We start from the raw sequence: 16,261 nt of genomic DNA on the forward strand, positions 1-16,261 counted from the left end.
CAGGAAGACACTTAACAATTCTCCAAAATTTGATTGGACTTAGCTTGAATGATGCCAGAAAAGAAACCCTTAAGGTTTAGTCCTAGCCCAGATAACTCACTCAAAACCCTAAAAGTAGAGAGAAAAACAAGCAGAGAGAAAGCAAAACAAAAGCAAAAAGAGGGGGTCCCCATTCTAATGGGGCGATGTGTGAAATGATCACAACAGGGGGGAAACGTCCCCTGGCCGTCCCCAAGTCCCTGAAACGTCCCCGACAAGGGGACAGGGGTTTTCAGGTCGGGGATGCGTCCCCGGGTAACTCTGTTTAATAATCACATTGTGCATTCTATTGTTATAGAAGTGTAATGTAGGGAAATGGGACTCACTAGTCTAAATATGCGAACTAGGAATCAAACCCATCCCACTAATTACAGTGGAGAACAACCAAACAAACCCTTGGGAGTGTTGGGCACAATGATTAATTGTTCTCTTATTGAATTGATTGATTGGATAAGTTGAATGCAAGAACTAGGCTAAAAGGTGCAAAATTGCCAAGAAATCGCCCATTTAACCCCAAGAAACCTCTATTATAATTTGCAACAAGAGTTGATAAAGATAAGAAAAAAAATTCAGTGGGTAGTAGAGTATGTGATGCAACCTTAACTGGTAAAACTCTCAAAGAGAATCAATCGGCTTATGCAACAAGAGTAGCACAACGAAAGCAACAAGAAAATATAACAAGATTGCATAAACAGATCATATTATTGCTTTAGAACTTCCGGCAACCATGCAGCTATCATCATATAATCATCAAAGAACATCCGGTAGTTAACCGGTTACATGCAGGCTATGAGCCAGATACAATCCAATTGGGACTCTAAGAAACAACCGGATCACAAAATGCGAATCTCAATCCTTATTCTCAATTCTACTTCCTTTGCCCCTACAAATGATTACATAATATCATATTTATACCCACCGGAACATATCTGGGTCGGCCTCATAAGATTACATTTACCAATGCAGGAACATGAAACATGTAATTAGGTCGGCCATAATAATTAAAGAAATCTTTCCGGAAAATAACAACCAAGAGGTGCGGTTCAGTAGGAAGGTCGACCACATGCTAAAGAACATTGGACAAGACTCAAAATAGATCCATATGCCAAGAATTGTGCCGGCAATGAAGGAAAACCAACCGGTAAGCACAAGAACTGTCTTGGAACCCAGAAACAGTCAACCGAAAGCGATAACTGATCGGAAAAGAATCCAAATGAACTAAAAATCTGGAATCAAGCACATGAACCCGCTTGACAACTGAAAATAAGATCTGCCAAGAAAAGCAAGCAGCTACCAATACCAACTAGCAAGAACACAGAAAATTGCACAATGAACTAAACAAGAACAAAATTGAAAGGAAATATTTTTGGTTGATGCAAGATTGCTCATCAACCGGGGATGCTCCTGCATCAGACAACCCAGGTAGAAAAAGATGTTCCATGAGAGGCAACTCATGAACATCTAAAAGGATTCAAAATAAAGACCCCATGCTCATTTCTGATCCAAACATCTTCCTTATCTATCAACCTCTTCTTTAGCTCCTCCAGTGCCTCAACCGACTTCTCTAACCCCTAACTCTCTTTGTTTCTCTTCCTTTGCTTCAGATCTGTACATTGTCTTTGTTTACTGCCTTCTTTCTTCTGCAACTCTGATTTTTTATTGCCACAAGACTTCATCCGGTTTGTCACCATAAGCTTTTTATCATCCGGTTCTATCTGTCCATCAGGCTCATTTGTCAGATCCTTCTGCAAACTCATGTCACCCTCCGGTATAACCTCTGCCACCGGTTTCTCAATACTGCAACTTTTTTCAGAACTCAAATCCTTCACCTCCTTCTCTTTCTCCTTCAAAGAAATCAATGTGAACTTCTGCCCATCCTTCTCAATAGTGACTAGGTTTCTTCTACAGTCATAAATAGCTCCTCTATCAAACTGCCAAGGTTTTTCCAACAAGACATGACAAGCACTCATAGATACAACATCACACAAAACCTCATCCCTGAAAGGCCCAATATTAAAATTCACCAAACACTGTTCCTTTATCTCTATCTTTTGATCATCTTGCAACCAACTTACCTCATAAGGACAAGGGTGCTCAAGCCTCTTCAATCCAAGCTTCACAACCATCTCCTCAGATACCAAATTGTCAGTACTTCCACTATCTACAATAACCTTGCAACACTTACCACCTGATTTACACACAGTCCGGAAAAGACTCTTCCTATGAGTAGATCTAGTATCCTTTTTTCTGAACATAAGGGATTCTCCTTGCTCCGATGCATAGTCAGATCCAGTACCTTCACCTTCCGGTTCCTCATTTGCCACACAACTTCTTGCCATTCCCTGCTTACATTCATAGAATCTATGTTCGGTTTCTCCACACTTGAAACATTTGCCAGGAAATTCTCTACCGGTACTACTAGTGCCTTTCCTCTGAGATTTCTGTTTTGGTTCTTTACTCCACTTAGGTTTTGATTCATCTTCCTCAACCGGTTTCTTCATATTGTCACTCATTTGTCATTTGATTTTCTCCTTCCCTCTATTCGGTCGTCTTCTCCTCATCTTCTTCTCAGCCTTCAAAGCATACTGGTAAGCTTTCTCAACTGTGGAAACCCTCAACATACTCATTTCATCTTGAATGTTAAAAGCAAGTCCATTTATGTACCTCGCCACCTTTTCTCTATCCATCTCTCTATGTCCAAATCTAATCACCACCTTGTAGAATTCCTCAGAGTATTCCTTCACAGTCATGTTTCTTTGTTTCAGGTTTTGTAACTTCTTGAACAACTCCAATTCATAGTCTCTCGGTATGAACTTGGCCATCAATCTTGCAACCATCTGTCTCCATCGGGTGATCTTCAATTCACCATTCTCTACTCTGTTTTTCTACAATTCTTTCCACCATAACGCAGCATGTCCTTTCAACTTAGTCTGTGCCAACCAGACTCTCTGCGGGTCCTTGACATCCTCAAACTCAAAGTAGTCCTCCAACTCTCCAATCCAATCGATCAGATCCTCCGAGTTTAGTGTTCCGGAAAAGTTGGAAACTTCAACTTTATGAACCTTACTCGCTTGCGCCACTGCTCTCAGGAATCTTTCCTCTCTTGCATCTTCCCGTCTTTCAGCTTTTTCAAGCTCTTCACTGGCTTCCTCATACTCATCCTCTGATTCGGGGTTTCTCCGCAAACCAACCAAAGCGTTTCGGATTTCGTTCCTCACTTCATTCTTGAAGTCTTCCATCATCTGCTCTACCCTTTGAGGGTTTGTCCTTCTAGGCGACATTTTGTCTTCCACTCCGGTGATTTGCCTCAACTCGGCGATCTGACTATCGGTTTCAATTGCCTCCCCTCGACAATCTATTGAACACACGTGCAACCTGCCTCCAATCGGCCGTCTGTCCACCCAAAGGAATGCCTCAATGTTCGCAAACATTTCTTCCACTAGCCAATCCATAACCAGCTCTGATAACACTTGATGCAGCCATAACCGGTAAAACCTTCAAAGAGAATCAACCGGCTTATGGAGCAAGAGTAACACAACGAAAGCAACAAGAAAACATAACAAGATTGCATAAACAGATCATATTATTGCTTTAGAACTTTCGGCAACCATCCGACTATCATCATATAATCATCAAAGAACATCCGGTAGTTAACCAGTTACATGCAGGCTATCAACCAGATACAATCCAACTGGGACTCTAAGAATCAATCGGATCACAAAATGTGAATCTCAATCCTTATTCTCAATTCTACTTCCTCTGCCCCTACAAATGGTTACATAATATCATATTTATACCCACCAGAACATATCTGGGTCGACTTCATAAGATTACATTCACCAATGCAGGAACATGAAACGTGTAATTAGGTCGGGCCTAAGAATTAAAGAAATCTTTCCGGAAAATAACAACCAAGAGGTGTGGTTCAGTAGGAAGGTTGGCCACATGCCAAAGAACATCGGACAAGACCCAAAATAGATCCATATGCCAAGAGTTGCATCGGTAATGAAGGAAAACCAATTGGTAAGCACAAGAACTGTCCTAGAACCCAGAAACAGTCAACCGGAAGCGATAATTGACCGGAAAAGAACCCAAATGAACTAAAAATTTGGAATCAAGCACATGAACCAGCCATGGAATTCTAAATCATGAGCAAGGTTGCACATTCGCTAAAGTGAGTAGTGCAAGGATAATTGAGCACTTGGATCAAGTTCAGAAGGAATGTGAGGCACTAAAATCAACTGGACAAGGATAAAATGCTTTGTGAGGAAATTTTAAGTAAGATTTGTGGATTTTGTAAGGAAAAAATCAACTTAAATTTGCCAATCAATAAAGAGAGTTTGCCTTTGATTTTTGATTTTGAAATTTCACACCTCACACAAAGATTATATTTTTGATTTTTGTATTTTTTGTCCAAGAAGTTCAATTTTTTTTCTTTTTTCCCCTCCTATCAAGGTCAGAAGATCCGACCTTTACAAGGAATTTTCCTTGTCGGGGTTGAATTTTATGATTTTTTATCCTTAGCATTTCAAAATTGTAAGTCCTTAACAAGTTGCCTCGGTTAACAACTTTGCAATTTTAACAACCCTAAGTGAGAGTCACACAACCAATACTAAGAGGGGGGGGGGGGGGGGAGGGTGAATCAGTACTGGAGATTTAAAAACTTCTAACAAATAATGAAGCTGCTAGATATATTAAAGTACGAATGCAGGCAAAGCACATAGACAAAAACACAAAATTTTCTCGTGGAAAACCCTTTCGGGTAAAAAACCACAGGACAAAAAGTCTGTTATAAACTTCAGAAGGGCACCAACCCAAAATACAAGGCAACAATTAATAGAGAGCACCAACTCTCAACTCAACACTAACTGAGTATAACAAAAAAAAAAGCTCCAACTTCATATAAGTAAAACCACCAACTCAGCACCAACTGAGGATAACAACAGGCTCCAACCTCATACAAGTAAAACCACCAGCTCAAGTGCCAAACAAAAAGAGTCGCAACTTCTTCAATATATTGCACAGAAAATACCAACTCCTCTTCTTAAAAATGTTATATTCCTTTGCAACCTCAGAATGACTCAATTGAGAAACTCGAAGCAAATATCAGTGAATAATCTTTTCTCAGAAACTAACCCAATCTATCCATTCTGTGCACAGCTCCTGAAATGTCTTCATTTAAGCTTATCTCATTCAACCACAATGTCACCCAAAAATTATGTTAAATTTTTTTTTCAAAACTAATTCACTTAACATACTCTGCATTAAAAAGAAACTCCACCAGGCATCTGAAGCCCATGCAGCGACCCCCATTCCACATAAAATCTGCAATTGATATATGAGCACATTGACAAAAGACGTCTACAAAAAAAAAAAAAAAAAAAAAAAAAAAATTCAATCAGGACAACCCGATAAAGAATCCACTACATCCTCATCCTTTTTTTTCTTTTACCACTCTGACAACAAACTTTATTCTCCTATACGTGCGGAATAAAGCGTTCAGCCTTCTTCAAAGACATGTAAAATTCAACACCACGAAAAATAACTTTTCCAGAATATGTGTCATCTCTCAACTCTTCTGCACACCACGACCTTATTAAGAGAGTCAAAATTAGAAACTGCAATTATTTCTTCAAGGCACGACTTGGCAAAGAAAATTATTTTCGGCAGCACCCCCAATTTCTCACTTCATCTTATTATTAAGAACACGTCTCCCAGGTGCAAGTAGCATATCTTCTTAATACGGCATGCAGTTAGTGTTGAAATCCAATAGCTAGAATCGGATTATATGTAATTTGTTAACTACTTATATTGGGCTGGGCACTAATTGTAACAATGTAACTTGTAAAGCATCTAAATTGGGCTGTATTAGAGCGCTAAAACAAAACATATCGTGGTCCTTGTAAAATGTAATCTAGGCCCCAAAATCGGGTGCCAAAAGCTAAAGTGCAAAATGTAATTTAAATAAGTAGCTGACTTGGAAAAGTATAAGGATGAAATCTTGTATATAAACAAGATTCATCCTAGATCTCAAACACATCAATCGAAAGCAATCTCCTTTCCAGCGAATTCATATTCGAGCACTTCAGCGACTTCACTTGTGCGAATTTGTCATCTGATATCTTCCAGCCTAGCGAAGTAATCCTCCAGTTCAGTGAAGTGATCCTCTAGTGCAGCGAAGCTTGGAGCAACCATATCCATTGTGCTGATTGACTTCCAGTGATATCTATCCCTTGCAAGACTGAGACTTGATCAGCAAACTTATACCAGTACTACAACGATTGGATTTGGATGAATTGTGACCTGGTTGGTTGTCTAAATCAGTTAAGTAATCTGATTCAAATGATGCTTGTAATTTGCTCATAAATTGAAAGGTTAATTTGGATCTTTGATGCTGGGTTTTTGCTCCAAGAGGGAGGTTTTCCCAGGGTATTTTTGGTGTCTTTTGTGCTGTGTATGTGTTCATTTCAGTTAATTTCTGAACCTAATTAATTCTGATCACTAAAATTAACATGGTATCAGAGCTTGGTTCGTAAATAGTTGCGATCAGATTTATCAATCTTTTATTGTCTTTTAGTCTAACCTATTGTTCAAAGTTTAGACTACATGGCTTCTTCTCTTAGGGCTGAAGACAGGTTGGAAGGTTTTGCAAGTTACACCTCTTGGAAGGTTCGTATGATGATGACATTAAATGATCTTTCTGAGTATGTCAGCAAGGATGGTGAAGAATCTATCGATGAAAAGGAAACAGAATTATGGCTCAAGAAGGACTTTTAGGCTCGAAGGTTGATCATTGATTCCATCAAAGATCATAATGTGTCATCTATCTCCAAGATGAAGTCCGCTAGAGAGATGTTCAACACATTAGAGAAGATTTCTGAAGTCAACAACACCGGCCACATTCTTGCCTTGAGGAATCAGCTCACTCACATCCAATTGGAGAAAGGGGAATCTATCACCTCCTACTTCATGAGGATGACTGATCTAAAGGATCAACTTTCAACAGTTGGGAAGGAAGTTGAAGACAATGATCTTACCTTGATTGCCCTCAATGGTCTTCCTCCAACTTGGGAACCATTCATTCAAGGAATCAGTGCGAAGATTGAGCTTCCCAAGTTTGAACGATTGAGAGGAGATTGCATCCAAGAAGAATCTCGTCTGGCTACTAAGGGAACAATTAGGAGCTCTCATGGAGGAGATCATCACATGCTTGCAGCTCAATCAGTCAAGAAAAAAGGTGGAAATTGGAAGAAGGGCAACTTCAAGAGGAATAGAGATTTCAGACCTTCTGCAAGTCATGATTCAAAGAAAAAGCCAAGAGATCTCTCATGCATTCGTTGCTTCAGATGTGACAAATTTGGTCACTATGCAAAGGAATGTCAAAATCAACTCAAGCAAGGAAAAGCGAATCTCAATGAAGTTGCAGAACAGAAGAACAATGAAGACTTTCTCTTCATCTCTGCCTTGTCAAGCAATGTGCCGACTGACTGCAACACATGGATGATTGACAGCGGCACATCTAGACACATCACAGGCTACCGAGAGCATCTTTCAGACTTGATAGAGAAAGAATCCAATCTTCATGTGGTAATTGGTGATGATGCTCGATATTCGGTAAGGGGTTTCGATACTACTTCATTAAATTTAGATTTTGATATCTCTCTACATCTCAGTGATATTCTATTTGTGCCTAGAATTAAAAGGAATCTTATCTCCATTTCTGCACTAGAAGATAAGGGTTATCAAGTAGCATTTTGAGGGTAGAGTACTTGCATGGCCTAAGAAATCTAGTTTTAAATGTGCTTGTGTCATTGGTAATAGATATGATAGCTTATACAAACTTTCAGCTAAACCGGTTCAAGCTCTCATTCATGAGGCTCCTGAGATCAACGAACTATGGCATTGGAGGCTTGGTCATTTACACTTCCAAGCACTTCCCTCACTTGAGAATATGGTCAAAGGTATGCCTAAACTTAGTCAATTTCATGATGATACTTGCAAAGGATGTGCTTTAGGTAAGAACACTAAAAGTACATTTTATAAAAGTGAAAGTAGAGCTGAAGAAAAATTAGTACTTGTTCATTCTGGTTTATGTGTACCTATGTTTGTTGCTTCACCTAGTGGATGCCTATACTATTTTATATTCATAGATGATTTCTCTAGAAAGACTTGGATTTACTTTTTGAAAATTAAAGAATCTGATGAAGTATTAAGTAGGTTCAAAGAATTTAAGGCTTTAGTTGACAATCTATCTGGAAAAAGAATTAAAGTGTTAAGATCTGATAATGGAGGTGAATACACCTCATGTAGCTTTCATGATTTTTGTGTAGAGACAGGAATTAAGAGGGAGTTCTGTGTCCCCTACAATCCTCAACAAAATGGGGTGGTTGAAAGAAATAATAGATCCATTGTTGAAGTAGCTAAAACAATGATTTATGATTAGGATCTGCAAACCTTCTTATGGGTTGAGGCATCTAAGATTGCAGTATATATTCAGAATAGATGCCCTCATCGTGTGTTGGAAAACATGACTCCCGAAGAAGCCTTCATTGGAGACAAACCTGATATCAGCCACCTAAGGATCTTCGGAAGCCCTGTCTATGTTCATATACCAAAGGAGGAGAACTAAGCTAGAGCCATCTGGGAAGAAGGGCATCCTTGTTGGATACAGTGAATCCTCCGAAGCATTCTGAGTCTACATCCAATGACAAAAGTACATTGAGGTAAGTAGAGATGTAACTTTTGAAGAAAATATTGCTCTTAAGAATTCTAAAGGTTCCTTGGTTGATAATGATAAAGAACTTAATGGAAATCAAGATATGGATGTTGATACTAACCCTGAGATTCAGAGGGAGTCTATTGAGCCCTTTGAATATATTGAGCCTTGTGATCCTTTTGAGCCTCTAGATCCAACTGATGGACCCAGTGACATTGCAATTAGTAAGAAGAGACCACTTTGGGTTAGGAACACCATCCAAGAAGCCGAAAAATTTGCTGCTCCCCAAGGAACATTTAGAGAAAGCAAGAGACCTCAGAAGCTCTCCAACTATGTTGAAATGATGTGCAACATTATTGAGACCGAAGCATCAAATGTAGAAGAAGCCATGAACCAGCAAGCGTGGAAGTTGGCCATGGACGAAGAATATCAATCCATCATCAAGAATGATGTCTGAGATATTGTGCCTAGACCTAAAGGTAAGTCTGTTGTATCCTCTAAATGGTTGTTTAAAATTAAATATACTGCTGATGGAAGTATTGAGAAATATAAAGCTAGATTTTTAGCTCGTGGTTTTTCTCAAAAGGAAGGCATAGATTATGAGGAAACATTTGCACTTGTTGCTAGATATACTTCTATTAGAACTATTTTAGCTATTGCAACAGCTAAGGGTTGGAAGTTACATCAAATGGGTGTAAAGATTGCTTTTCTTAATGGGGTCATTGAGGAAGAAGTCTATATTGAGCAACCAGAAGGATATGAGATTCATAATAGAGAATCTCATGTATGCAGATTGAAGAAAGCTCTTTACGGCCTCAAGCAGGCTTCTCGAGTTTGGTATGAAAGAATTGATAAGTATTTGATTAGTTTAGGATTTTGCAAGAATGATGCTGATTCTAACCTTTACTTTAAAGTATTTGATGGTGAAATGCTAATTCTAGTTTTATATGTGGATGATTTATTTCTAACTGGTGAAGGTAGTCTCATCATTAGATGTAAGAAAGAATTAGCCACTGAATTTGAAATGAAGGATCTAGGTCTAATGCACTACTATCAAAGGTTAGAAGTATGGCAAAGATCTAATGAAATTATCCTCAGTCAAGGAAAATATACCATTGATATATTGAAAAGATTTGGTATGATGGATTGTAAACCTATGCTTACTCCTATGGAAACTAACTTGAAGAAATTGAGTTTATCTGTAGCTAATTCTGATTTTGCAGATCCATCGGAGTATAGGCAGTTGATTGGATCCTTGATGTATTTAGTTAACACTAGACCAGATATTTGTTATGCAGTGAGTGCCCTCAGCTAGTTCATGAACAAACCGAAGCATGTTCATCTTGTTGCAGCCAAGCATATCCTAAGATATTTGCGAGGCACAGTTGGCTACAGGTTGAAGTATCCAATCAACACTGTCATCACCTTGGAAGGCTACTTTGATTCTGATTGGGCAAGAAGTGTAATTGATAGGAAGAGCACTTCAGGAATCTGTTTCAGTTTGGGTTCTGTCGTGATCTCCTGGGCCAGCATGAAACAATCCTCAGTTGCATTGAGTACTGCAAAAGCTGAGTACATTGCGTCAAGTGTGGCATCAAGAGAAGCAGTGTGGCTTCACAAGCTTCTTGCTGGGTTGTTTGGACAACCTTGGGAACCTACAGTCATTCATTGTGACAATTAGAGTTTTATTAAGATGTTTGTTAATCCTGTGTTTCATGACAGGTCAAAACATGTGGAAACTCATTATCACTATGTTCGTGATATGGTACAAAGAGGTGCCATCTAGCTGAAATATGTCATCACTGATGAGCAGATTGTAGATTTTCTCACCAAGCCTCTAGCTCGTTTGAAGTTTGAATACTTCAGAGAGAGACTTGGAGTTGTTGAGAACACAGCTTTGGCTGAGAGGGAGTCTCAGTATCAGTGATGCACTAAGTTGCATCTTCCACCCTCAGCGGGCAATGCAAGGCGGAGTCACCCTCTGCGAGCAATGCAAGGTGACATTGGATTCTTCTCAGGGAGAAGGCTGAGGTAAAAGACCTCTTCCACCCTCTGCGGGCAATACAAGGTGGATCCATCAAAGATCCATGATGTGCTATAGTTCTCCCTAGCTAAGAGGGAGTGTTGAAATCCGATAGCTAGAATCGGATTATATGTAGTTTGTTAATTACTTATATTGGGCTGGTTACAAATTGTAACAATGTAACTTGTAAAGCATCTAAATTGGGCCCTATTAGAGCGCTAAAACAAAACATATCGTGGTCCTTGTAAAATGTAATCTAGGCCCCAAAATTGGGCGCCAAAAGCTAAAGTGCAAAATGTAATTTAAATAAGTAGCCGACTCGGAAAAGTATAAACAAGATTCATCCTAGATCTCAAACACATCAATCGAAAGCAATCTCCTTTCCAGCGAATTCATATTCAAGCACTTCAGCGACTTCACTTGTGCGAATTTGTCATCTGATTTCTTCTAGCCTAGCGAAGTAGTCCTCCAGTTCAGCGAAGTGATCCTCTAGTGCAGCGAAGCTTGGAGCAACCATATCCATTGTGCTGATTGACTTCCAGCGATATCTATGCCTTGCAAGACTGCGATTTGATCAGCGAACTTTTACCAGTACTACAGCGATGAATTGTGACCTAGTTGGTTGTTTCAATTGGATAAGTAATCTGATTCAAATGATGCTTGTAATTTGCTCATAAATTGAAAGGTTAATCTGGATCTTTGATGCTGGGTTTTAGGTTTTCCCAGGGTATTTTTGGTGTCTTTTGTGCTGTGTATGCATTCATTTCAGTTAATTTCTGAACCTAATCAATTCGGATCACTAAAATTAACAGTTAGAACCACTTTTTAAAAGGCACATACACGCACAACTCCTTTAATTTTGTTCTGACCTTGTGATAAATGCAGTAGACTAATGCCACGCACACACCCTGAATTTTGTCTTCTTGTAGCATACGTTATAAAGTTAAAATGCTGCAGACTAATGCCACACACACACCTTGATTTTTGTCTTCTTGCTGCATACGTTATAAAGTTATAATGCAGCAGACTAATGCCACGCACACATTCTGATTTTTGTCTTCTTGCAGAATACGTTATAAAGTTAAAACATCGCCCAGGTCAGAAACACATTACACCAAAGGTGAAGACAACGCACCACATAATTAATTTGATTTCAATCCGAAAATAAGATTCCAAATAAAAATATCCTTGTGAATATTTAACTGATGACTTGGCATAGAATAGACAAGTAGACAGCTGATATAGACTAGCAACCAGCTTAGGTAGACAGCCAAGTAGCTTAAGCAGCCAACAAAACACGTCAAGCAGGTCAACCACGTCAAGCAGGTCAAGCAGGTCAAGCAGCTTAAGCAGGTCAAGGAGCTCAATAAAAAGTGAGGAAATCTAATGAATAAACAGCAGCTCAAAAAGCACTTCAAACTTTGTCCAAAATTACTTTGAGTAATCTTCAAGCTTGAATGACACAAGCTTGACAACAACCATTTGACATCAATGACAAAATATCTAACACTAACAACATTTTATAACTTCTGACAACTTTTCTTGCACTTTGACAACATTTAGCATTTTCACCCTTAATCCTCAGTCCAGATGTTTGTTCATGAATTCCTAACTTGATCACATCCTAAGGACAAGACATCACATTCCTAGACATAATAAGAATTGATCAACTGTACACTTCCCGCATTGACCAGATGAAAACCCTCTCACAAACAAAGGCTAAAGACTATAAAAGTATTGCCAAGCTAAAACTAAGCAAAAACACTAAGCTAGCAAGCGAAAAAGTTGGGGGTCCCCATTTGCAATGGGGTGTGTATGTTTGCAACATAACAGACATCAATTTCATTAGTGAGGAGTTATTGTTTACACAGGTTTTTTCTAGTGGTGTAACAATACACTGCTTGGTATTTGGACAGAACACGTATTTTGCAAACATACCGCAGAAACATGAAGTATTCTCTCTTTAACTAATGTTGTGACTTTGAAGCTTATATACTATTTTTGGGCAATCAAAGAAAGGGATATATTTGTAAAAAGGAAGCTAGGTGTCCAGCTCGGTTTAAAGTGCATTTTCTGTTTTCATCTATTATCGTACATGTTTCTATTAGAAAACTTCGTCCGATACTTCATCTGTGGCTTTCTCTAGTATGCACATGGTTTTGCAAAAGCATTCTAAAGTTCTATGTGTTATTTTGCAGGCGATTTTCTGTTACTGGATTACATCAAATTTGTTCTCACTTGTGTATGGTGCATGTAAGTGATTGTACTGAGATCATTTCTACTTTATGCTGCCCCTGTGGAGCAAGTTTCTGCTTTTTATTTTCATAAATTTTTATTTAATCAATTTTTTTATCATATATAACATTCTTATGTAAATTTCTTCACTTGGGCTTATCTATAATGATACATACTTATTTGCGAAATGCTGATAGGTGTTCATTCAGAATTTGGTCTTCAACAATAGCAAATGTGCAATAAGGGCAACTAACTCATTTCTTGGATTCCTATTGAAAGATACAATTACAATGAATTGCAGAACATCTGAAATTCGTGCATAACCTAATACAATTCAATTAAATAGTGTGGCAACCGTTTATAACTAAATTGTAGCATTGCTGGTCTGGATACTGCTTATTTTGGTAACTTCAAGTTCAACTGTGGGTCAGACCATACAAGTCAAATTGGCTTGCTTTGGAAGTCTGGTTGAGTCCAGATGAATTTATCAGTTATTTCTGCAGACCACAAGAGATTAGGCTATCATGGTTCAGGTTAGGTTTGATCACTGTGTATGAGAACTCTTGCTGTTCTTCGATGTTCTGTCCTGATTTCTGATGTTTATGAGTTATTTGCAGATGTAGTTCTCCTTGATTTATGCAGATTATAAGTATTTGAAGTTCTGATCTGGTTCCTTTTTCTGTTCTGCATCTCCTCCTCCCTCTCCCTATAATTCTCGTCACAAATACCTCTCATCTCCTCACCATGGTAGGCGACCCCTTGAAGGGAGATGCTGTTTCCAAGTGAGACGACCCTTCATTATTTTATACCCCTTTCAATGCACACTTGGGTGCTCCACATGGGATTGGCCTTGAAGACTTATTATTTGATTTGAAGTTGAAAACCCCAAGGTGGATGCTAAACACCAAGGGGTCGGCCAGCCATGCGTTGGCCCTTAAAGAATATGATTATTTCTTAATTAGCCATTGATCTAGTCGGCCCTCCTCCTGCTCTTAATCAGGTTGGCCTGATATTTATTTGTTTATATTTTATTTATTTTGAGCCTCTTAATAGGCGATTACCACAATAAGTCGGCTTTCTTATTTTTTGTCTATTTGAATTGGTCCAGCCCTAGTAAATTGCTGATTGGTTTTAGCTATAAACATTATTTGTTAGAAGTGGCTTGTCTAATATAGTTTACCTCTTTCTTATGGGGGAGGGGCATGACAGCTCACAAGATGGAAGGAAGAATAAGCCAATTTAAAATAAAAAATAATTCATATCCCACCAAAAGCACACAAAATATTAAAATGACTTATGTGCAAGTCCCCTTCCCCAAGGTGTCCACTTGTGGGTGACATAAAGTGACTTTATAAACAGCATGACACCTCACAAGATTGAAGGAAGAATAAGCCAATATGAAATTAAAAATAATTCGTATCCCACAAAAAGCACAAGAAATAGTAAAATGACTTATGTGCAATTCCCCTTCCCCAAGGTGTCCACTTGGGGGTAACATAAAGTGACTTTATAAAAAATAACGTATGTTACCCTGAGATTCCGGGACGGGGACGGGGGTACGTGTTTCCAGGATGGTGATTTTTTTTGCCAATTTTGGGGATGGCTAGGGGACGGCTATATAAAAATAGGAAAAATTAAAATATATAGGGAAATTTAAAATATTCATATGAAAACATGGATAAAGCATGCACATATACATTAGAGAACCTTGACGTATAATAACTAGTAGAGTTCTTGTGCCAAATTTGTGTTAAATTGAAAGTCAAAGTCAAATTGCTTATATAATTCATTGTCAAAATTCACTATCAATATGCAGAATTTATGGGGACGTCCCCTACGAGTCCCATGTCCCCGGGACGGGGACACCTGAAAAAATACCGGGGATGCGTCCCCAGGTAACAGAGAAAATAACACACTACTGAATTAATATAACATTAAATATTAATACTCAAGTATAATTCTAAGTAATTTCATATATGCTTCTATTATAGCTACTTTTCCCTTTTCATCAATGTCATTTTCAATAACCATTAGTCGCTTGTCATCATTACTAGACTTATGACCCCTAGATCATTTGACAATGCCACCATATACCTTTTTCTCCTTTCTCTCCTTTATTGAGGAGGAAGCTTGGTTATTTTTTTGTAGTTAAAAGTGGTCCTTTTTTTGTTAATAGGATTAGACACATTTCTATATTTCTATCCTATGGTTTGACCTTGTGTGGATCTTCTTGTGGTGAAGTTTGTTGTTCAATTTGCAATGCATGTTTCATAGCCTTTCTAACTATACAAGGTTCCAACAAATGAACATCATGTTTAAGTTGGTTATTAAGTCCGTTGATGTACAGTTGTAACCTTTGGTAGGGCATCACTTGGTTAGCCTGAATTGCCAATCTCGTTAGCTTTGTATTATGTTTGGCTGCAAACCTTAGTTATTTTAAATTTGGTAGTTGGGTGATATCACTTCCCTTACATGGTTGCTCATAGAAGGTTGCTAAGTTATTAACAAACTCCTTCCAACTATGCATTTTCCCTTGTCACTCATCTTTTATTGGTACCATTGATAAGGTTTTGATATTAAATGTAGCGAGGCTATGTCAACCATTGCGTTGTTCGGTATATAGTGAAATTTAATGTATTGTTCTATGAGACTTATTCATCAAGTTACGTCTGTACCATAAAACTTATGAATGTCTTTTTTGGGTAGGTTTGATTTTGGACTTTGAAAAAGTTGCCCTATCCCCTGATTTTGTCTCACGATCAGTGTACCTGCCATGTTGGTTTTGGTGGTGCCTTAATTTTGACAACATCTCTTGTTTAAATCTTGTTAAATCCTCATTTAAAGATGTTGCAAATGGGTCAAATAAATTATCCGTAGTAAAATGTACCACTGTTTCACATGTTAGTAAAATTTTTTCCTCAATTTTAGGTGGTGGGCAATTAAGGTCCTTGGATTCAACAGTTATAGAAAAATCCTCTATTCCTAAGGATGACATGGATTTAGATGTGTTTATATTTTAAACTCTAGGTTCCTTTTTATCAAGCAAGGGAGGATACTATCCAGTGTGAGTTGTAACCATAAAATTTTTAGAACTTGGGCTATGATTGAATTTAATGTTTGTGTTTTGATCAAACTTTTACCACTATATTGTGGAGTGTATTTTGCTTGTAAAAGTAAATTACAGAGAACTAACCTAACCCAAATTTTCATAAGCTTCCCAAAAATATAAAAATGTTTAAAAATATTTG

At 38.2% G+C, this 16,261-nt stretch overlaps 1 protein-coding gene across 1 annotated transcript in view; it reads left to right on the forward strand.

Annotated features, from left to right (window-relative positions):
* The window catches only part of LOC131026686 (mitochondrial inner membrane protein OXA1), a 129,592-nt gene that overhangs the window by 110,298 nt on the left and 3,033 nt on the right, over positions 1-16,261 (forward strand). Inside the window, exon 8 of the mRNA XM_057956640.2 lies at positions 12,977-13,031. Coding sequence (XP_057812623.2) covers positions 12,977-13,031 — 55 coding nt within the window. The remainder of the gene's footprint in view (positions 1-12,976; positions 13,032-16,261) is intronic.

The sequence above is a fragment of the Cryptomeria japonica genome, chromosome 8, assembly GCF_030272615.1.
Source record: "Cryptomeria japonica chromosome 8, Sugi_1.0, whole genome shotgun sequence".
In the NCBI taxonomy this organism is placed as follows: Eukaryota; Viridiplantae; Streptophyta; class Pinopsida; order Cupressales; family Cupressaceae; genus Cryptomeria; species Cryptomeria japonica.